At 33.7% G+C, this 23,018-nt stretch overlaps 1 protein-coding gene and 1 non-coding gene across 2 annotated transcripts in view; one reads left to right on the top strand and one right to left on the bottom strand.

The window, feature by feature from the left end:
- LOC109546873 (hemicentin-1) overlaps positions 1 to 17,044 on the bottom strand; it is a gene marked incomplete at its 5' end in the record, with an annotated part of 214,487 nt that extends 197,443 nt beyond the window's left edge. The window contains 1 exon segment of the mRNA XM_048669069.1: positions 16,853 to 17,044. Within this exon segment, the coding sequence (XP_048525026.1) occupies positions 16,853 to 16,979 (127 nt within the window).
- Trnar-ccu lies at positions 8,138 to 8,210 on the top strand. The gene has a single exon. It is a non-coding gene; the product is annotated as a tRNA-Arg (tRNA).
- Positions 17,045 to 23,018: the final 5,974 nt, after the last annotated feature.

Below are 23,018 nucleotides of genomic sequence, written 5' to 3'. Positions count from 1 at the left end.
AACTGTTATTAATTATGTTAATTTCTCTTTTTTCTTTATAGTTTTATAGTCTTGTATCTTGTAAAATGTTAAGCATTTGAAAATTTTATACTAAATATTTTTAAAATTAAGACATTCTAAATAAAAATGCCAGCAACATTTGATCTTTCAACTACTTTTGAGTGGATTTTGATGGAAAATATGCAATATAATCAAATGAGAAGAAGCAGCTTTGTTTTCTGCTTTTATAGTGCGCAAAATTAGTTACAAACTTTTACCCAATATTTCTTCACGATCATATTACTGGTCTGCTAAACGGTTTTTGATTAATTTCTTAATACGAAATTGACAGTTTTATTACTACAAAAGAGCACCGCTAAACTCTGCAAACAAACCCGATGAAACGACGCTCCGAAGGTAATTAATTACATCAAAACCTAATTTTAATATTACGTGCAGTAAATCTTTTTATAAGGAAACCAAGCTTTTGAGGCACTAAAACCGGCTGTATCCATTTTCTTATTAAAAATATAGCACTTTGTCCTCGTTTGATGAATTAATATTAATTAAATCAGCCATCGTTTCCACTTTCTGCTTGAAAAAAATTTTGTCAGCGAAGAGGTTCAAGTGTTTGCCTTTTGGAGAGTGTGTGCGATCATTTTCAGGCTGCAAGATTAATTAATGTTCACTTAGCGATATTATCAACGAAAGTATATTGGAAATGTTTGGTCATTAACATCAGATACATTCAATATTTACTACACTTAGACCGTCCGTGGAAAAGAGTTTCTTAATTTAATCATACATTAAATTAATCATACACCTCAACAATCAGATCTCGTAGTATTTCGCATGTTGAATGGAACGCACTACTTGACATGCCAATTATAAACTGAAAATACATGTAAACTCAAAGTTGCCTCCCACCTTTAAGCAAGCAGTTCCAAAACGCAAACAACTTGATGAGAAATTTCTCGGTGGAATTATAATATAGTTGAAATTTCGTAATCTTCAATCAATACGGCTCTATCAGTACAATCTTGTTCGATGGAATATTAGGTAAACAACTCCCCCTTGATAACAGTTAGATTACCACATTATTTACGCCAACATGGTATCTGCAGGTCTAAGTGCTTTGCCCTCCAGAAGGGAAAATTAGAATCCATAATTGAACTAAGTGGCTTCGAAACGTTAATCCAGATTTGTTTTTTTGCCGATTTTTTTGCAAGTACACGTGAAGCGATTTCGCCGAACAAACAAGTTAGATTTGATTGGACAAGTTCGTTAATTTCAGCTGAAGCGCTGTCATCTGCATAGTTAAATGAAGTGAATAAACAAAGGGCGAATAGAGGGTGTAATTGGAATGTAAAAAAGAAGTAAACATTTATTTTTTACATTTTTTCAGAGTGTGTGTTATGTCTTCATTTGACTGGCTAGAAAAAATTGAAATGGCTTTGCGATACCTTTTAGTATGGATTAGAATGTCTTGCGACTTCAGCTGTATTTAAAATTCAGTTTTATAAGAATTCACAGCTTAATTAAATTCTGCTGGGGCAAAGAGGCTGTAGGCGTAGGCTGTTACAGAACTGTTTTGGATTAGCTTCAAGATATTGAACATGAAGCAAAAAATTTGAATTTATAATTGGAAATAAAGTGTCCTTTGCTAGTTTAACATTTTGAGTCTAACGAATCTGGTACTTTGGGTTAATTTCGACTGAAAATAAACTATTTCTGAAGTCAAGAAGAACTAACTGGAAACCATACTTTGCCAATTCAGATCGCCTTAACTAAAGCATTTGTGTTTGTGCCCCCTAGAAGAATGTTTCAGATGTCCAGCATTTATTTCGAATAATTTTAGTTTTGCGTTATCAGTGCTGTTTTGACTACGCCTTTTAATAGCTTAAAAAACCTGTGTACTAAAAGCAAATAGGACGACAAGAACAAATATGGTCAGAATGAAAAGCAGCAAATGAGCAAGGAAGGCCTCTTGAAGGAAAATACAAAAACTACGATATTTGCTCGAGCAAAAAGCTGTTTTCGAGTCAAACGACAAAGTGATTGTAGCCGAGTTGAGCTGATACTTACGAGTTAGAAATATAAATGATAATAAACTTATTTTTTTAATAAAATTTGACAAAAATAGCTTCAATTGAAGCCTTGTAACTAAATAAAAAGTTATGCTTGTTTAGTCAGTCAAGGGGAAAAATAACGTATGATCAACGAATGCATCTTGACGAAAAATACAAACTACCTGTGAGGGTAAAAATTATGGATTTGCATCATATATTAAGTAAATTTAATGCTTCGTACCAAGATATAATAAAACTATAAATTTTTCCAGATTTTCTGGTTGAATTTTTGGAAGAACATTCTAAAAGTTAAATACTTGTTGTGAAACTGAAAAAAAGTGTTAAAATTCCCCTGAAACTTCATTTGTTCTTGGTTATCCTACATCAGTTGAGTTTGCTGCTTTTATATGTATCTCTCTCATAAATCATTTCCCAAGGAAAATTAAAATTACTCCTCAAAGAACGGTCATCACAAATCAAGTGTGCAACGTCCCACGTCTCCACTCTCGCATCTTTTACACGTGGAACTTTAAGGGCAACCAGGGATCGCCAATATCATACATTATTAACTAAACAGCTTCCCAGTATCGCACTCCGATTAACTTAGTCATTCTTTACTCCCGACCAGATTTTCTCCGGCGTTTCGCTCGGCAGGGGGGTAATAAAACAGTGTGATGAATTTCTATATCTTGCTGACGAGTTGTGCGGAAACTGTTTCATTTGCACATTCAAACAGCACTTGTCTTTGACGAAAATGAGGAAAAATACAAACCATGATGAGGGCCTGAACAGTTCTTTACCATCAAAGTGAATATCCTCGAACGAAACCGATTGGCAAAAAATGCAACGATTTAGCTGAAAACAACAAGCACTCAAGTTCTACTTAAGTTTCATGGACCGTTTCTCTTCTAGCACGTCAATTTAGTTCGAAATTGAAGCTTATTGCGGTTTTACTCAGACGCTAAACTTATGAAATATCACGTACCAGATCCAATTCGCTGATAGCAAGACCGAAAACAAGGTCCCTACCGATTTAAATGAGATTTTGTTTTCGTGTTATTTATTTGGACATTCTAGAGTAATTTCTAGGAAACTTGATTGCAAGTAAGGATTTAATCATATAAATGCATACAGGTTTTCTTCACAAATAATTAATAAGCTTTCATCTAGTATGGTGAAACTTTACACGGAAACACTTACGTAACGAAAAGTTAGATGCTGGTGAATCTATGCAGAATATTTAGCAAGGGCGTGCAAACTTCCAGTTGCTAATAGCTAATTTTCTCCAAACGATCAACTTCTACGGAAGTTTCGGCAATAAACCATGGAGTCGGCAGGCGCGTATTTGAATTTAACACATGCCCGATTGCGGAAAGTGAATAAAGCTAGATGAATAGATTTTATGGGATTCTTCAACACCAAAATTAAACCTGCAATTTTTTTCCTCAGCGTAACACCGTTAACTTATAAAAACTCTAATGAAACCCTTAATTAGCGAAGTTCCAACACTTTAAGGATGACTACATCAAAGGTTTACGTTCGCAAACATAATTATTAACGCCAACTAATTTTTAAAAGAGTCTCGAAATCCAAATAAACCAAAACCGCTCCAACTTTTCACGTTTGTTATGGTCGAAATATAATTTGCTTTGTATTCGTCTTACAATCTAGTGGCAAATTATTCAAAGCAGAACTTTCCTAACACAATCCCTTGCTCTGGAAGAAATTAGCTATTATTTTACAAACAAATATTTCACTGTATTGTTTTATTTAGTTGCTCTGCCAGAAACTTTCTAGTGCTTATCTTCATTCTGTACCAACTGACAAATAAGCGTTCAAATAGTGTAATTCATTGCAAAGCCCGTATCTTGCTAACTGTTCCTTTGAATTAAATTCCTATGTATACTTATTTTATTTGTCAGCAAAAACTTAAACACAAAGTTTCATGTAATTTATTATTCGCTGCTTATTGGGGAGAGAGATAAGTTGCAGCTCTTTTGTCTAAGTTTTGCACTTTACATTGCAATCGGGATGAATCAGCGACTTGGATACGCCCTTTATACAATTGCAAGTAATTCTTAAGGTGCGCCAGCCGAATGCAACTTTAGTACGTAAGTATTTCAATCTAGGAATAATTTGCGAAAACACGCGATATTTTCAGTCTTTTGTTGAATTTTTCAATTCATCCATGGAAGCGAATTGAGTTCAAAGTTTAAAGAATTGTCTATGTATATTTTGAAATATAGATAGATGATTTTACATAATGTATATAGTACATTTTACGTTAATCACAAAAAGCCAACAAACTATACTGGTGTTCTTGAATATGGTAGGCATCATTTAGTGTTCATGAAAATTAGAAAATGTGGAAAAAGTCACAAAAACACTCAAGATTTTTTAAATTAAGGTAACAAATTTTTGAAACCCACCGAATACAGGACTTATGCTGTGCTGTGATGAACAACATTAATGTTTTCACTGAACTAAGTCAACGCGTTAGTTGACGGTCAAATAAATTTCTTTCGAAAATGATGGCAATTTCACACAAAACAAGAGAGACTTCATTTTCCTTTTATAGCGGCGATTCTGGAAGCTTTTACTTCAGCTATGTCCTTCTACGTAATTACAATTGAAGAGCCGATTGTCATTAAATGTTTTTACGCTTACAGTTGAGATATTGATTTTGTCTACGTGGCATTTTATTGCATTTTCTTGCAGCTGCTAGCTTTTAGCTTCCACAAACACGGTAGATTCTATTAATTTAGAACACTGTTCATATTCATAATTTTCAGAAAATCTCTCTGTTTTACATGGCTGTTGCCTCGGTCAACCAGTAGAACATTTATTTTATAAGTGGTGAGCAACTTCATATAAAGGCTTATCGCTGTTAAAAATCCGAAAAATATTTCTCTAAAACCTGACACACTGACTTTTTTAAATAATTTCTGTGTCGATGAAATCATTATGTGCAACAATGTAGAGCAATTGCTGAAATCAGCTATTCCCTTTTTCTGTTCTCAAGTTTTCTGCTAATTATAAACTCTATGATTCCGCTGTCATGAAAGCCATTTCGACACACAAAAGCTTGTCATTGAAATGGATTTTCGAGTTGTTCCAGTCCCCCTAATTGAGAGCCCCATAAAACTATTTAATTTGCCTCTGTCGAAATTGTTCCTAGAGAAGCCGAATTAGATACAAAAGTTGCGTTCTGAATGCCTAATTCAAAGTTCGCTGAATGTGTTTGCCTGAAATAGCTATAAAGGCAGAAAACAGTAATGATATATGCAACAACGGTAATAGACTAAATAACAACAGGAGAGATGAAATTAGTGACTAATTACATCACGAGAGAAAACATGTTTTTCTGCGTTTTTCAAAACGAAACTTGCCGCATCGAAAATATATCATTTTCACCCTACAGGCTTCAAAACATCCTAACTTGTTACTCAACAAAGTTCACGAGTAAAGGGGTTCGAGCATAAATAAGTAAACATTAATTTGCCTAAATAATACTTCGACTTTTAAGCGCCTTTGTGAAAATGTTGGATACCCCAAATTTATTTTAGGGTAATAAACATATCAAGCGGATTGCAAAATTTCTTATAGCAGAAGCCAAGAACGACTGATAATCAAAAGCAAAAGTAAACGTTCCAAGCTTATATGAAGATGTACAGAACTTTAATAACCAACTTTCACTCATTTAAATGAAAGGCATGTCGAATTTATACAAACAACATCTTGAGGTTGACAAAAAAACTATTGGGCATAAGCCGTTGAACACTGTTGGTGGATCACTTAAGGTCTGAATAAAATAGAAAATTTAAAGGTTGATGGTTTCTACATAAATTCGGTAAAGAAATCATGCAACTAAAAGCAGTTTTTTGCTAAATGGCGAAAAAATATTGGAGAATATTGCGAACAATAAGCAGCGGCATGATTCATGTGAAAATCCAATTTGTGCTAAATTATCGGAAACATACGTGTAATTTATCGCGTTTAAATCCGCAGAATTTTAGTTATTAATCTGGTACCAGACGATCCAATAAATCGAAAAATGTGATTCATTAAAAAATACAACGAAATATTCGAGTGCGAATTCATCATTGACCTCAACACAACACACATTTTTGCGCATGAATAGACTGCCGAATTGAACTGTGCAAAACAAGCGAGCACAGAAGATGCAAATTTCCGTCATTCCGGCTTCTCTGTGCTCTTTAAAATGTTAATGTCGTCTTAATTGAGGTCGAGGAAAATGCGAATTCGTAAAGTTCCTATCGGCAACAAAATCACTCGGCAAAACACAGTAAAATTTAAGATTTAGTTAGAAGGCAAACTTTAAACTAGGATATAAGATCAAGAAAGGTTTCTTCGGTTTGGGATTTTGCATCCTAGAGACTTAAATAAATTCCCGGCAAAACGTCCCTCGGGAACGCAAAGTTATCCGGAGTTAGACATTTAAATTCGTTTGAGTATAAATTGGTTTCCTTTCTTTTCCCCGAGTTTAAAGAAAGGCAAATCTGGTTGTAGTAGAAGAATTTTTGCTATAGTTGAAATTTTTGCTCGATATATGGAGTATTTGCTGGCCGCATTTAAGGTCTCTGAATGGTTTGAGAAAAAAACATGCTAAATACAGTGATATCAAGAGTCTTCAAGATGATTGAACGAGAGTTAACGCTTTCTTTATTTTGGGTAGACGTTTAAAGACTTTGTACAGAATTTTTTGTAAAACTTTTTGGAAATCTAATCCCTCTCTGAACCCAGATACATTTTTTTGGCATCAAAATAACACGGCTTAGGTTTACATATGTTTATCCAGAAAGCTTCATTTCCATGAAGTTATCCGTCATAAAATGCGGTAAAACCTGTTTACAATGTACAGAATAGTCCGAATGAGGGTGACACCGGCATAAAAACGGGATAAACAGGAATACATCTTTATCTCCGAGACGCTTAATGCAGACTCGTAAAATGCGAGGAGAAGTCCCGAAAAAGAAAAATAGTTGATCCGGCACGATTTCAACGTTGCTCTGGCATGCGTAGTCATCTGGAATAACACTAAAATACACTACGGTCCGGAGGATAGAACTAACAGACAAATGAAATCCTGGTTTATAAGTAATGTGGATTGGAGGAGAGATAGAGTGGGTCAAGGGATATAAAACTTCTGAGGCTCGGAAAATGTATTTTGATTTAAAGTGTGCATTATGTGAACGTTTTTTTTTTATAAATCTGTTTAAGATGGCAAATTTATCCTTTTCGCTAAGTGTACATCGGTTCAAACGAAGAAGTTATGCAGTTTTACTCGTGTTGAAAAGTACGGAAATGGTAATCAGCAGCTCAATGAACAATAGAGCAGTTAAATCATAAAAAAATGCAAATTCAGTACCGAAGGAAGAACGATTCTAATTCTAGCTTCGTTGATTTTACTTATATGTAACGCAAGATGAATGATTACAAAATAGTTCGCTGGCTCTAGAAATTGTCTTTCGACTTCGCTGGCCTCAATATTACTTTCTATTCAATGATTACGAAGTAATTTGCCCGGAAACTCATTCAAACTTTCATTATCTTCGGAATCCACATAGGGCAGAAGAATGAAATGAGTGTACCAGAAAAATAACCAAAAGCGACTCCCTCCCATATTTATTCCTAATAATGTTCATGTGTAAATTGTCTAATTTTCAGGAATTAGCGGAACCAGCGTTCAAACTGAAGGGGAATTGCAATTTTTGTTAAACAACTAATCAATTTTTCTTCATCCGCTCCTCCACTGGAACAGTTTTAGCTTTGTGAACGTGAAAAAGTGCCCAGTCCAGTGATATCAACTTAATGTTAACAGTGATTCTATAATCTTCGATAAGCCGATGATAAATGCATTATTCTAACTTTATTTTATTTCAATTTCAAAATATTCCACATCATTTTTTAGTACTTTTTTAATTAAGTTGTTGAGCAAAAGGACAGTGACAGCTAAATCAGACCAGCAATTATATTTACTGTGTTAAATATTTAATTCCAATTCAAATTTTTCCAATTGTGTTTCTGAACGCAGTAGAAAAAGCTGCCAATAAGTAAGTTCACTCATAGCCCCTGTGGCCTAATGGATAAGGCATCTGCCTCCTAAGCAGGGGATTGTGGGTTCGAGTCCCACCAGGGGTAGTTACTTTTTTTCTTCGAAAACTCGTACTTTTATGATATTGAGTTTATGTTATTTTAGTTTTATTATTGTCTGTTGTTTTATTGTTTTCAGCTATTATTTTTCAAATTTTTGCATTGTCATCAGTAGATAATAATTAGTAATCTCGACTTCGTTTTACTAGTTTTTATAAAAATTACCAACACGAACAAATGAACAAGTAAAGTAAGCGAGAGCTTCAATAAACTGTATGCTCAACCATTATTTGAACTCTTGCATTTTGACGATTTATGAGCCCATGAAATATAAAAAATTGACCAGAAAATTCCCATAAAAAGTTTTAAGGTTGGGAGGAGCTTTGAGGGCTTTGAGGGCGTCGTCGTTCGAAAACCATGCATTTTTTCTTTAGGTCTCATTCTCAACTTCATTCATTCAATTTGTATTTCACTTTAGCCTTATTTCTTTAATGAGACACACGTTATGCAAACAGCTCAGTTCAACAGATCATGTGTTTCAATTAGAGTTTGAAGCAAAAATTGGAAAACATAAATTAATGAGGAAATTTCAAAAAGTTCTTGTTGTTTTCAATGTTCATTTTCCGGTTATATTAACAAACGCTTGTCCGGAAAAGAATGCATCCTGAATCTGTTCCCTCAAAGATATTTGAGGAATAAATTTAATAAAGAATGGAACAAGTCGCCGTATTTTATCCTCAACGTGGAGAATGTAAACTAAAACGGGTGACAAAGAATTTAATAAACGGACGCCGGTCAGGCCGCAAATCTCGAGCAGAGAACAGCGAAAACGAACGAACGGAATAATTAGTTTCAAACTGTTTGAAAATCGAGAGTTAAATCGCTTGGGGAAGTAAAGTGACACGCCGTCTAATTTGAATAGTTAAGTTTTCCGGGGCAGCAACAACTATTTAAATTACTCGAGTTGCTTGAAAAAATAGATACACGGTGATTCGTAATAAAAAATGCTTGAATTGGCCCAAACAAGCTTTTATAAAATACTGCTCAATTACCATAAGACAAGGTCTGAAAGTTCCTATTTTAGATGTCAGAGAAAATTTGAAATAGGGAGTATCTGATGGTGGGAAATTTGAATTTAAACGTAGACAAATAAACTCTTTGACGAAAAATATTCAGATCTGTGTGTATGAGAGAAACTCTAGTCACAAGTCTCGATCGATACACATAACATAATCACAATAACAGAAATTATACTTATAGACATTGTTTATGAATGTTTGCACCTATTTCCATGCTTTTTTTTGTTCTTCAACAATCATTTTTATCATTACCTGAGCATTCAAATAAATTATTATTATATTATTATTACTGCCGGAAATAAAGTTATTGTTATATAATTTTTTAGATTGAAAATACAAAATAAATTTCTTAAGCTGTAAAGTAAAACCAAAAGATTATTAACTTTTATCGAAAGCCAAAGCCGGTGAAAATCTTTAAAGATCCGTCCTGAAAAGTGACAAAAATGAAATACTACCTTTTGCTTAATTTAAACCTCCTGGACACATCCTTAAAATATTTCCATTTCGTCCTGAATCACCCTCTATAAAAATATTCAGTTAGGTCACATTTAATGGCAGTCGTCGTCCTTATCCCCTACCTTATTAAATAAAACCGAATTTAAGCTGTTTCAAACCATTTGAAGTCCAAAGGAAATACACTAACGATTTCATCAAAAAGAACGAAGATCCGTTAAATGCGGAAAAAGTGAAGAGCATCAAAGCCTCCAATAATGAGCTCTTTATTTCCTTTCGTGAAAAAGGCGGTAAGCAAACAATCGCTGATCCTGATTAGATCAAAGGTTCTTTCGCGAAAAAATCAAAAAAGGGAAAATCTTCTTTAGATGCTATTACACGGAATTATGTCTCGCTGTCTGTCGGGCAAACTGAGAAGAAAAATAAACGACGAAACGGATATTGCCCGGGCTATAAATCGTCTGCAATTTTGCGATAATGTATTAGTTTTATTTATCTGGAATTTATATTTTTGCCTCGGGAAAGTTGCAGGGAAAACTAATGGCTTTACCGTAATTAAAGTACCAAAAGTGTGTCGCATTAATTCATATTTTCGTTATTAAAAGCTTCCAGTCCAAACAAATTTATCATAGGAACACTAGTGCTTTTGATTCCACATGTATTCCGTGACGCTGGTTAATTAGACACAACATAAATATCCAATGGCAATATTACTAGTGGTAATAAAATTAATTGAATATACTACTTTTAAATCGTTCAATTTGCCCCAGAGGCGCTAAAATACGATTGGCTTTAAATGGGAACTTTTTCGGAACACTAATGTCACTTTAATTGGTCGCAACTAATGGCTTTTCTGCTAATGGCAGTTTTTTACAGCTTAATGCAAGTTTATTGCATTGTAGATAGATGAGCTTCATTAACAGCATTAGGCTGCCTCTTTTCTACTTCAAATCCCCCAGGAATTAGCTTACCTGTAAAGTAGTTCTTGACGACCAGTTTTACTATTTTTCATTGTTTAATTGTCCTGGCACTTACTCCGCTGATTTCATTATGCTTATAGTGGCATTTAACTTTCATCGCAAGAAAGTAATCAAATTAAATCAAGCCTCGATAAGGAGATCAGACTTTTACCAATTAGAATCAAAGAAATCCTCAGAGCTTCACTATGCTGCCATTTCCATTCCCAGTAATAAATGTGGCACCAATTTAAAAGGAAATTCAATAAGGTTTCATTTAATAAAATGTCCTGAGATCTCGTTTCTTCCAAAAGTATTACCATCAATATCGAGTTTTATTCAAAGCTTCTCATTATGCAATGGCTCTTTGTAAATGGTCATACAGGTAACTCAAAAGTATATGTTTGGGAGTGTTTTTAAATTAACAGCGTCTTTTTCATTAACAGTACCTAAAAATAGCACAATTTACAAAAAGGCTCGGTTTGAGACCATTCCGCTAATGGAACTGTAAATTTATCACTCTTATCAGCTTAGCAGAACGTAATATTTCAAAAAGTAATTTTCTTCAATTGAGTTCCCAAAGCAATGAAATTACATCAGCGTTCAGCAGTTCACTTGGATCGTAGGTTGAATTCCCGTGCGTTGTGCATTTTAAGCTTAAGGACCAAAAATTTTTAAAAAAATTTTCACAATTGAAATTTGAGAAAAGATGTTTTATAAAACAATGAAACCACTTATTTTGGTTTTCTTTTTAAATGCTCGGAAATTATTTTACAAGATCGATTTTTGTATAGATAAATTACTGAGTTCTTGCCATCAATGTTTCATAAAAAATAAAACTTTAAAACACTAAATAACCATTTTTTTTTCTTTCCAAAATGTGTCTTTATTGCGTTATAAGCATTTATCTCAAGGGCTAATTTTGAGCCTACATTCGTTTTCGTTTGTGTTAGGAAATATTGCTGAAGGTCTTAACTATTAGTTTTTGTTTTCTTCACTTGAAATTGGAGTATGTGACATTTAGAAAGGCAAAATTTATTCTTAGAATCTCTTAAGAATTTAGTTTCGTGTATTAGATTTGAAAATCTATTGAAAAATAAGGATTTTACAGACTAACATCAAAACTGCATACTTATGTATTTCAGGAAAATCAAATTGTACCAAAATACACGATTTTAATGTTTTAACCAACACTTCTTTGTTGACTAACGAAGTGACTGAAATGAGCAGAATTGAGATACCATTGAACTAAAAGTTAGAAATATTAAAGAAACAAACTCACTCATAAAGCTGAAAAGCATAAAAATGCGAATTAAGCATAATGTAGGTCTCCTTCCTGCATTTCCGTACGTGAAAATAGGAAAAACTCATGGAATTTTTCTTGAACCCGAAACTGTAAATTCAGCTCTAATTGAAAAAAGCTATATTGTCCCGTAAGAGAATGCACCTGCACCCATATAAATATGTAATACCAGAAACCGTGGACCCCAACAGGTCTTGTAATTTGTTAAAGTACCCGACGGTGACTTCATTTTACAATTCGAAAGAAAACTCGAGGGCGCTTTATTTCGAACGGTTTAAATTTAGAACGTTTTCCGCCATTTCATTTTCCACTTTATTTCGCAGTCCTTTCACGAATCAGTACACAAAGTGCATCCAGCCAGCGCCAACCGCCCAGAAAAATACATACACATAGCGGAAACATGTCAAAGTTAAAAATCACCCTACAATAGAAACGAATCGTGTGTAAATGCGAACTGACGAAAAAAAATGACGCTACATGCGACATTTGCGGTTCAATAGGTAGTGGCAAATAAAAAAAATGGCAAATCTAGATTTGAAAGTTTTGAGGCTTGCTCGATTTTTACCATTCAGTCGGTTTGTATGCTGCTGGATTTCGCTCGTGTACTGTCACAAACAGTGCAAAAGGAAAAATACAAAAAAAACGTTCACTTGCAATTATTTATATGGTTGGTTATATGGTTCGATGGATTCTGGCATCTTTCGTCCAGTTTTTGATATAATGAAAATTTTATTATTGGCATAGTATCAAGGAAGTTTCAATGATTTGTGTGCTTTCCCATTGAAAAAAGCAGCAAGGAAGCTACAAAAAAATTTAAAAAGTAAATTATTGTTATAAAAACTCTATATGGAAGCAATATAATTAAGTAATGACCATTTCAGAGGAGCAACAAAATGGAAACAGACGAACAAAGAAACCCTCACTTGACCAACTACTAAAATTATGGTCATATTTTATTATAGGCGTTATTAGAGTGTTAAGAATTTGGGAAGCAGACTTAAGGTAAAAACATATATTAAAATAAATAGCATTTTAAAGACTTGAAGACTCATTTTCAAAATTATAGTAATGTCAAGAAATCAGTAGTAAAAAAAATCCCAAAAAAGTTTCTATGAAAAAAAAATTATTTGCTTAATTTGAAAATGCGATTACTCGTCCCACTAGAGAGTCAGGTTTTTGCTTGCCAAATAGGTCAAAACGTGACAGAAAAATAAATTTTTAAAAAATTACGAATTTGCTACGAACACAATCGAGATCCTCAAAATCCAACCAAACGGATAAAAAAGATCATTAGCTTACACTGGCTCTATTCGCTAGTCGCAAAGTTCCGTAAATGTATCGTTGTTTAAACAGACCGAAATAATACCCTGGAGAAAATTCATTACAAAACCAATAGTCCATTATAAAACTCGATCCAACAATACTCCACAGGAACAACGTTTTAGCGATACCGGGCAAAAGTTTGCAGTTTGGACACGTAAGCAATTATTTACTGCAGCAGAATTCCTCCAGCACCTTATTTTAATCAGAAAATTACTTTTCGAAAACACATTTTGATTTCAATAAATAGGAAATGGAAGATGATGGTAATGGTATCCTTTGCGGATTTAAATGCGATTTGGCTTTCAAGAAGTCTTGTCCGAACTTTAATGCTGTACAAATCGAAGCGGAATGGTGTAAATGATTAGGTACGTTTGGAAAACAATTAATTATTTTTTACTCTTGGATAAGAAAATAACTTCATATAAAACGTTTTTCTTGGGCAAGCCATTGCAGGCCTATTGGTTTTACAGATGAAATTTACATATATAAATATTCGTTGTGTGGAACTGGAAGAAGGGAGGTTCAATAATGTCTCCTTGAAGAAAGCATGTCTTTATTGTTTCTATTTCGTTACTTATTAGTTCAGTATTTGCCATATGTTTTTCTATTTTGTGTAGCTTCAGTTTTTATGTCTGGGATGAGCTGCGCTTTCTGACGGTTGCTCGAAATTAAATTTAAGTCTTCAACTTAAAAATTGTAATTTCAGTAAATTTTGTTTATAATGTGCTCAAAAAAGAGTCTTTAAAATGTCTTCATTAAAATGAAATTTGTCCAACGGCAGCTACATTTTGAAAGTACACTCTTGATTCCATGCCAGTGATGGATTCTGGCCCAAACCCAAAAATAACACTTGAGTCAGCATTCATAAAACACATTTATTTGAGGAACGAATTTGGTAGCAGCGATTGAATTGTTTTCACTCAATTCGTTGAATTTATTTTAAAAGAGAAATCTGCGAACCACACGGTTTACTCGACTATGCCAGTATTGGGATTCGGAAATCCTCGCACTTATGTGTCAGCACCTATTTTTCCAGGTCAGTTGTTTTTTCTTGTCAAACTCCATTTAGGGTTAGTGGAAAATAAAAGGAAAACAAAGTTTAGAGAAAACTCGTAAATATCGAAAGAGTCGAGGGCTTCTTTGCTCAAATCCGTTTAGGTACAAATAAATATATGCTGGGAAATGGGTTTTAACACTGCAGATTCAGCTTTAATAGATTCGATTCCCAGCTCAATAAAGTTGAAGAAATCTTCTAATGAACACAATCAAGTTTCAACAAACTTTGACTTTGACCACACATTAATTACTTCATAATTAAAGCTATCTGTGAGCGAAGTTTTTCCTGAAAACTCAAAGGGCTCAAAACTCCTCAAATTCCATATAATTTTCATTGCACGAAAACGGGAATTGCAACGAATTAACGGACGTTAATTCACACGATGTTAGACTATTCAGATCCAAGATAATCTCCAAAATTTTGAGCGGTTTGAATCTTTAACCAACGATATTTTCTTTATTCACTTAAGTATGCAGATTGAGGTAGTCGAAAATAGTAGTAAAAAACGCCATATATAACATCAAAAACAAGTAAAATCCAGTCTCATTCTAGTATCAAAGTGAATAATGATCCTTTCCTATCTCCTCACAGTTATAATTTACAGAGAACTGGATAACACGGCTACAGTTTATAAAGTACGGGGAAACTTCTTTGTAAATTTATGCAAGTCGTGTTCAAATTAAAATTTTAAAGATAAACACAGCAAATAGCTGGAAGGGCAGAAGTATAATTAGCAAAAATATTATTGAGAAACTCATATAATTTTTTTACTGTTACACAAACGCAAATTTGTAAGCGAAAAACAGAACATTTAAAGGCATAAGCAATCAAGCATTGAACAACTATCGTAAAAAATGCGCTTTAAACCGGTGCCTTCACTAACTTCGCCTCGAATGAATAAATAATTAAACCCCTTCAAATACACCGTTATCGACCACTAGTTAGCTGATCATTAAAACTTTACGGTTCTTTTTTCCAAAACGAAAACCTCTTTTCCAGTAGGGACCGGCTTCGGCCACGGCTTAGAATCACCGCCGGAGCCTAAATAATCAGTTTAAGCTCCGTTTTACCTACTTTATTTAAAGTTTAATCCAATTAATCCCATATGATCAAAGTTCATTGTTCTGATCTCCGGGAAATAACTGGATAGATCGCGAGGGATTTACTACTAAACCTTACAAAGGTTTAGGAGCGAAAGTTTTTGTGGAGCTTTACTATAACTGATGGATTAGGCTCGATATCCGTTTAGTACCTTGTAGATACATGTACTCAGTTGTATATATTTTTATCAGCAAATTACCAGTTGCACTCAGAAGCTTGCAGAAGGCAAAAATTGTATAGATATAGATAGAAACCTTACTAGCTTGAAAGCTGCAGTTGTATTTTGAAATTTTCTAAAAACGTCGAATCTCGCAGGAGTTTGTTAACTCAAAAAGCAATAGGCAAATGTTGAGGTCTGTTCCAAAATGATCAATAACAGCTATTAGTAGACGAATCCTTCCTTAAGTGGGGTGTTCAAAGGAACGCTAAACACTCGAAGCCTTTCATATGGGGTGTTTTTACATTTTTCTATTTTACGCAGAAAAATGTCCCCTGTGACCTGTTATTGAACTCCACGTGAGCGAATAAGTCGCTTTCTCCTCTCAAACACGTGCGGTAAGACTTCTTTACTGTTAATCCACAATTCACATTTCGAAACTTTTTTACAGAAATGGATAAGAAAATGTACACTTACATAACAGAGAAAATCATAAACGAGCGTTTTTGTCAATTAGGAAATTGAAAAATCGAATTCCAGTTTAAAAATTGGTAGTATCCTCATTCTGAGTTAACACCAATAGCAATAAAGTTACGAGGTTTTTCACTCGATTTGTGTATTTTATTAGGTCATATTCCAACCAAGTCACTATCAAGAATCATTTTACCAAATTCCCAACTCGAGGCTGAAATCAAGACATGCTTCAGAAACGTATACCTCAAAGGAGTTGCATCACTTTATAAAGATTGTGAAAGACAACCGCTGAGAATATGGGGCGCAAAGTTTCTTAAAAGGATAAAAGGGTTTGTACTTTGCGGAAATCGGTAACAAAATATCAGCGAGCATGAAGAAAACTATATATCGTTGTTACTTATTGAAAAGTGTCTCGCACGCTGGTGGCAAACTTGAAAAGTTGATTGGAACGGTGTGTTTACCACAATTTTTATGCGGATTTATATAAGAGATACCCGCATGGCAGTTAACGAGAGCCTGGTGATTAAGAATTGTTCTCTCAGGACTGTTGGCAGGCACAATTTAACGTTTTTTTTCCCGCTAACACATTTACGCTATTAGGACGGGAGTTGAAAAGGTGTTTAAAATTTTCAGGTGAAAAAAATTAGGACTTCTACATTAATTTAATACGAGAAGCTTGTTAGCCAGCTGAGCTAAATTTTTTCGACGAAGACTGAGTTGGAATCCATGCAGGCGAAATGCAAACATCCCGTTAGCATTCAAATAAAACTGGGACTATTAGACTTACCGATTGCAGATGTCAGTAAAGCAAGCAGGACGGTGAGCTTTATCCATTTCACGACACCAATCAGCCTAGATCTCATGTCGTCAACAATACCATGTCTGTTTTGTAACGGTTGAATTGGAAAGCACATCCACTAAATTCAGAACTTCCAATCGACACTGACAAGCACTTTAGAGAATTACATCCTGCGTCGACCTGTCGAACAATGAAAATTGCATTAGATTGTCAGCGATGGTCCATTCTCTATGAGTAAATTGTAAAAGTATATTTTACAATACAAATTCCTCAAAAAAATACTGTATTTAAACCTGCACTGCAACCAACTATATCAATTTATCAGCGCTTCAACAGGCAATTTTTTGAGCTTAGCGGATTAACCCTGCAGCTTAGATCCAGAAATCGACTTGATCTCAAGCCAAGCCCATAATGTTTTTCTGGATCCAACTGATATTCAGAAATTATAATGCAAGTATTTTTAAGTTTTCTTCAGGAGAACCATCAAAAATAAAATTTCTCCTCTTCTTAAACTTCCAATCTTAGTTTGCATTGAAGAGGTGCAATGGAAAAGGTTTACCACAGTTAAAATACGCCTTTAAGAAAAATGGTTTTTAAATTTTTTTATTTCAGATACCTCGGTACAACAACAACTACTTTGGAAATCTTAACTTAGCCTATTTATTAGCAACAAAATGCGAAGTCGACATTCTCGCGTTTTGTGATGAACGTGGAACATGATACAGTGGAACGTGCTTAATTATAATTAGTTGCACAATATCAAAGATATTACTCCACTTACAGTTTCAGCTTGTTAAATCGCTCGAAAATTTAATAAATATTCCTGCAGGTTAAACCGCTAATTCGGCTGCCAATAGCGGTGATTAATTCCAGTTCAATTTGATAACCCACTTTAAATTGGCCAACATGGCAACTGTTAAATCTGCCAGTACTTTGCCGTTTCCAAAAAGTACGGCACAATTTCAATAATAAACGTTATCGCTATTGTTCAATCAATACAAAATCTGAATATACCAATATTGTATTTTTACAGCATTAAAATGGCATTAAACAAATGGATGGAAAGTAAGAGACTGGAAGACTCATCAATAAAATAATTGATTAGTTTTTTGTAGTTTGTTTGCGCATTTATAAGATTACTTTAGTACGGTTTAATCCCCAAATCTCATGATTTATTACATTATTCGGTGATATCTGAAATGTTATTAAAGCGTTTTCCCTTTTCTTAACTTATCTAAAATTGTTTGTTCTGTGTTTCATTTTTGAAAGATTACCATCAATAATAGCAATGTTTTCTTCTTTTTTTCACTTTCCATTTATTTCCACTCATTTTATTTTGCCCTTTATTCTCTTGTTCCACCAGTTTACCAGTGTTACGAGTTTAGTCCCTATTTTTAGCATGCAGATTTATCTTCATTGCATTTGTCTTGAATTTATCTGGCTCCATCAATGATTTTAAGTAAATTTATTACATCATTTATCAATATGTTATCTATGCATTTGCTGTTTTCAAAAGGTGTTGATCTTTTTTTGGCAAAAATGCTTTTTTGCGTCTCTCCTTGTCCGTCGTTGTCTCCTTCGTTGGCCAGTCAATCCTCCTTTGGACTCACTGTTCCATCACTAGTAATCCATTTCTTTAATGAATCTAATTATAGTGTATTAAACTATTTTGGAGGAAACTAATGGCTTGAAAAGATTAAGAAGTGAAATCCAATTGTTCCGCTTGATGGATTTATTTTAAAAATATATGTTTTTCTATTATATTAAACATTTTGTCGGTCGTTTAATATCTACGAATTAACTTCACTTTCAGAAAATAACTGCCCAAACAAAAATAACTTTTCACTGTTACCCAACTTACGTTAATAAGGAAAGATTGTGTTCAAGGTATACCGAGTTTTAATGATTGGTTTGTATTGTTTTCTGGAGCTTCTACGTATCTAAAACAGTGTTGTACAGAAAGCAGGAAGTATTGAAATCACTTGACTTCATAGCCAAAAGATTTCTTAAAATAGAGTTAGAAAATTTTTCTCAACTTTTCTTCTCAATCATTATGAAAAATAAAAGAAATTATCATCTAGATGTGAGAAAGAAGTGCACATCTGTAACAATCGTTTCTGAAGTAAGATTGAGGAGGTTACTTAGAAGGAATGAAATGTGAAAGAAAGACACTGGAGATAGAAAGATTAGAGAAACAAATAACAGATTCGGCTCCCAAATAAACAAGACTCAGTTTGGCTTCCTCTATGGTATATCTAAGTATAAGAGTAATTTTATTAGTATTTCAAGCGTAAGTGACTAAAATTCTTACATCACGTCCTGATCTATTGATTCAAAATAACTTACTATTGATTTAGCCGCAGTTAGCATTAGCCTAAATTCCAAATCAGTGTTTGAGTATTTTTCATTTTCTTTTACTTATGTTGAAACCTACAAAAGAACTTATGTTTAATTTTCCATTAAAGTTTTGCTGTTGAATCGAAAAATCGTTAGCCGAAACCTTGATGAGGTAATTGTTTGAAAATCGATAAAACGTGCTTCCATAGTCCCGCTTCAGTTGTTTTCTATTTTTTTCCATCGATAATCACAAAATGGTGTAAAAATTTATTTTTTTCTTTCTCATGTGTTATTTGTTGGACTTTAGCTTGTGAGCCTTATTTTTACATAATTTTTCAACACACAATTAAGAATGGATATCATCAATATTTGCTAATTAATTCAGCGATCCTGATAATGCTTCAATTACGAGTGACTGTGCAAACTTACTGCATCATAAAGTTTACTGCTGCTACTAATGCTACCATAATATAATATTAACGCATATAAGCTCATAATCGCTCAAACTAGCAAACTTCCGAGACACTTCTTGCGATTGATATTTCAATTATCGATCAGAACCACTGCATTTGTGAAATGCTTTTAGATTGCAGCTTTTAGCTGGGAATTGCTATCGACCGATTTCACCTCCATACTTGTGTTACAATTCAACTTTGATATTGGCTGTTAAAAAAGCTCGATTTGCAGTTTGTCAACTGCACAGCGAAGGAAATATCCAGAATTTTCTGACTTTGGAAACCTACAGAAGTGCCAAATAAACACGATTTGAGCCTGAACATGAACGCTGGCTAATAACAAAATTTCACTAAGTAGGAGAAATTATCAATTTAAAAACATTCGAACCGAATATTTCTATCTAATAGTCAATAGATGTAGTGTGAAAGCCACCTGTTGTGCAAGTGTATGAATTATGTAAGACTGTGGCAATATTTCCAATCCAAGTACCCCAATCAATATAATGAAGCCTCTCTAATAGATAATGGCAGCAAATTAAGCAATTCAATACTAATAAATTAGTTAATTAATTATGATGATTAGATAATTATGGCTGCAGTAAAGCAATCATATAATATTTGAAAGCCTGAATTTGTTTAATCGGATTGAATTAATTAAACACTGAATAAGTTTCTTCGGATGGCATTAGTGATTAGAATGTCATTGTTCAGGATATAATAATAATTAGGTATTAATATAATATGAAACCGCGTTCTAAACGAGTCTATATTTAATGATGAACTAATTTTCGAAACCTGAGCCTTTCACTACGTTTAAATTAGATAGAATATCCATATTTCAAATCGAAATAATTGTGGTACTAATCCGAATAAATAACAGTGTGTATAATAAGTTAATTAGATTTGACTCAAGCAGTAAATTCATCACCAGAATAAACTGCTTATGCGAGTATAAACAAATAATCTTTCGAAACACAGAAACTATGGCGGCGACATTCTTTTGGACTTCTTCATACAGAACTTCCGCTTTGAGCACGTTCTTCAAAAAAATCCTAAACAACGAGAATGGACCTGATATAATATTTTTCATTAATTTGGTTTGCTTTTTAAAAAAATGTATTTTCAAATTAATACAAACACTAGATTTTAGTTGTGGCCGAACCTTAACTATGACTTATGGCTCGTACATCATAAGACTGTCTTTAGACTAACTAAGACTATCTGAGACTCAATTCTTATGACTTCTGACCAGACTTCTAATGACTAAATGCTCGTTTCTGTTGTGACTTCTTTTATACTTAAATCATGCGGATCACATCAGAACCGATACTACGTCTTATTTTATAAGGATAGTCGGCATAAGTGGCCATATAGATCTCAGGGTGAAAACATCAAAAAAGTGAATAAATTTTATTACAACGGACAGAACAAATGCAGTAACAGATGTGAATGTACTACTGAATCAGGCAAATATCGGCTTCGTTTAAAATGAAGCTAGAATGGAATGTGGAGCAAAAAGCTGAAGATAATGCCCGGTATTTCCCCAGCTTCATTAAAATCCGTTTTTCATTGCAATGTCAATAAAACGAGAGTGAATATCTAAACAAATAATTCCATTCCCGTCTTGTACCTATTACATTCGGCGAAGCTATCACGAGGAATATTATAGGAAAATGTTTGTCGAGACGTTTCCTCGTGTAAAATTTACGTATATCTCGTAAAAAATTGTCGTTAGAGGCTCTTATATTTATGTTCGAGTATATACTTTGCGCGTGATGGAGGTTCATTTTTTTTCGGAAGTATGAAGATCGCAAATAAGAATTTATGTTCCCCTGTTGGAGTTTCCGTTTCGAGACAAAATTGGTTCGTTTGCTCCTTGAGACATGTCAGTATTTAGATTCTGCATAAATTAAATCAACTTGTCCTCCAAATTGGGAGAACACTTTGTTTGAACGTACATAAAAAAACATTCTTGCTTTGAAGCTGACAATCCGCTAGCTCGCATTTCAGACTTGTTGGAAAAGTGAACCTCTAGGGACTTTGCATCAACTCAAATTGTTTGCAAATACTTTTTATTATTCATTATGCACGTCCTTTTACTAATGGTTACATTTAATTATCATGCAATGAAGTTTTCATGGAACACATCGTCCAGTAATTAAAACAGTTTAATTACGAAAGTTGCCCATCGAGGACTATTATTGCGGTGAATAATTATAAATAACCAAAACTAGGCAGACCAAGAGGTTTTAAAACGTACGTATATAAACAACAGATCAATACAACAACAAAAGGACTGAATTGAACAAATATTTTCGATGAATACAATAAAATTGTTGCCTTCGATTGAGCACTTTTTATCGATAAATGGAATGTTTATTATTTGAATATCGGGAAATTGTTTCGCGATTCAATCAATTTTATTTCGGCAGTTTCGCCCATAAATGATGTGAGAGTATATTGCAAATTTCAGTATATCGCATCTGTATTGATTGCCTTGCCATTGCCTTTTATGATAAATCTGGTTCCACTGGAATTTCTGAAAGAACGTGTTTTAGCAGTGTAATCTTTATACAAAATTATCTGGTTTGCTTATTGAGGAGTTTAAAGCATTATTCCATTTAAATTTATCTGATTTAAACCCTAAAGCTAAAATCCTTTAGCTGGTAATTCAGATACAAAATGTGACATTTTCAAAAAGTTTCCCGTTCGTACATTGTTTATTGCTGGCAACTTAGATATCAGTTAATTTAATTTTAAGTCCGAATTCCTGGATGTTTCCCATCAGCCTTGCCATAGCAGATTGTTTGAATTCCAATACTTTTGAATAAGTCCAAATGCACAAATTTGAATTGTTTCACCAATCCCCATAGAACTACACTTAATTTTTAACCATCAATTATTATGTGTTTACTCGTTGCATCAAATATCAGACGTATTTGTTTCAGCGGTTGGTCGATAGCTGATCTATGTATAATGTTTGATTAATGTTGTTTGTTCTATGCTTCTCTATGCAAATATTGATTAATGCTGCTAGTTTGTGTTACAATTATATAAAAGAACTTGTGATTCTTGAACTGATTTCCACACTTTGACTGATCATGCATCATGGCCACTACATCCAATTCCCCGTATCCAAAAGTTTCAAATTAATTTCTTCTTCAAATTAATTTCGCTCAGTGCATTTTCTCGTAAGAACCGGTACCATCTGGATGAAATTGATGTATCTAGTAATACGAGCACGTAGATTAAAATCGTTCGGGCAAACACGTCAATCATTCGAATTATCAATCAAAATCGAGCTTCATGCTCGTGTGAGAAAATATTTTTGTTTCGTAAAGAAAAACCTTGCTCTCTGAGAA

This window comes from Dendroctonus ponderosae, unplaced genomic scaffold (assembly GCF_020466585.1).
Source record: "Dendroctonus ponderosae isolate FM_Combo_2020 unplaced genomic scaffold, Dpon_F_20191213v2 Dpon_F_20191213_8, whole genome shotgun sequence".
Taxonomy (NCBI): Eukaryota; Metazoa; Arthropoda; class Insecta; order Coleoptera; family Curculionidae; genus Dendroctonus; species Dendroctonus ponderosae.
Note: the sequence above shows the minus strand (reverse complement) of the source record. Positions and strands in the feature narration are given on the sequence as shown.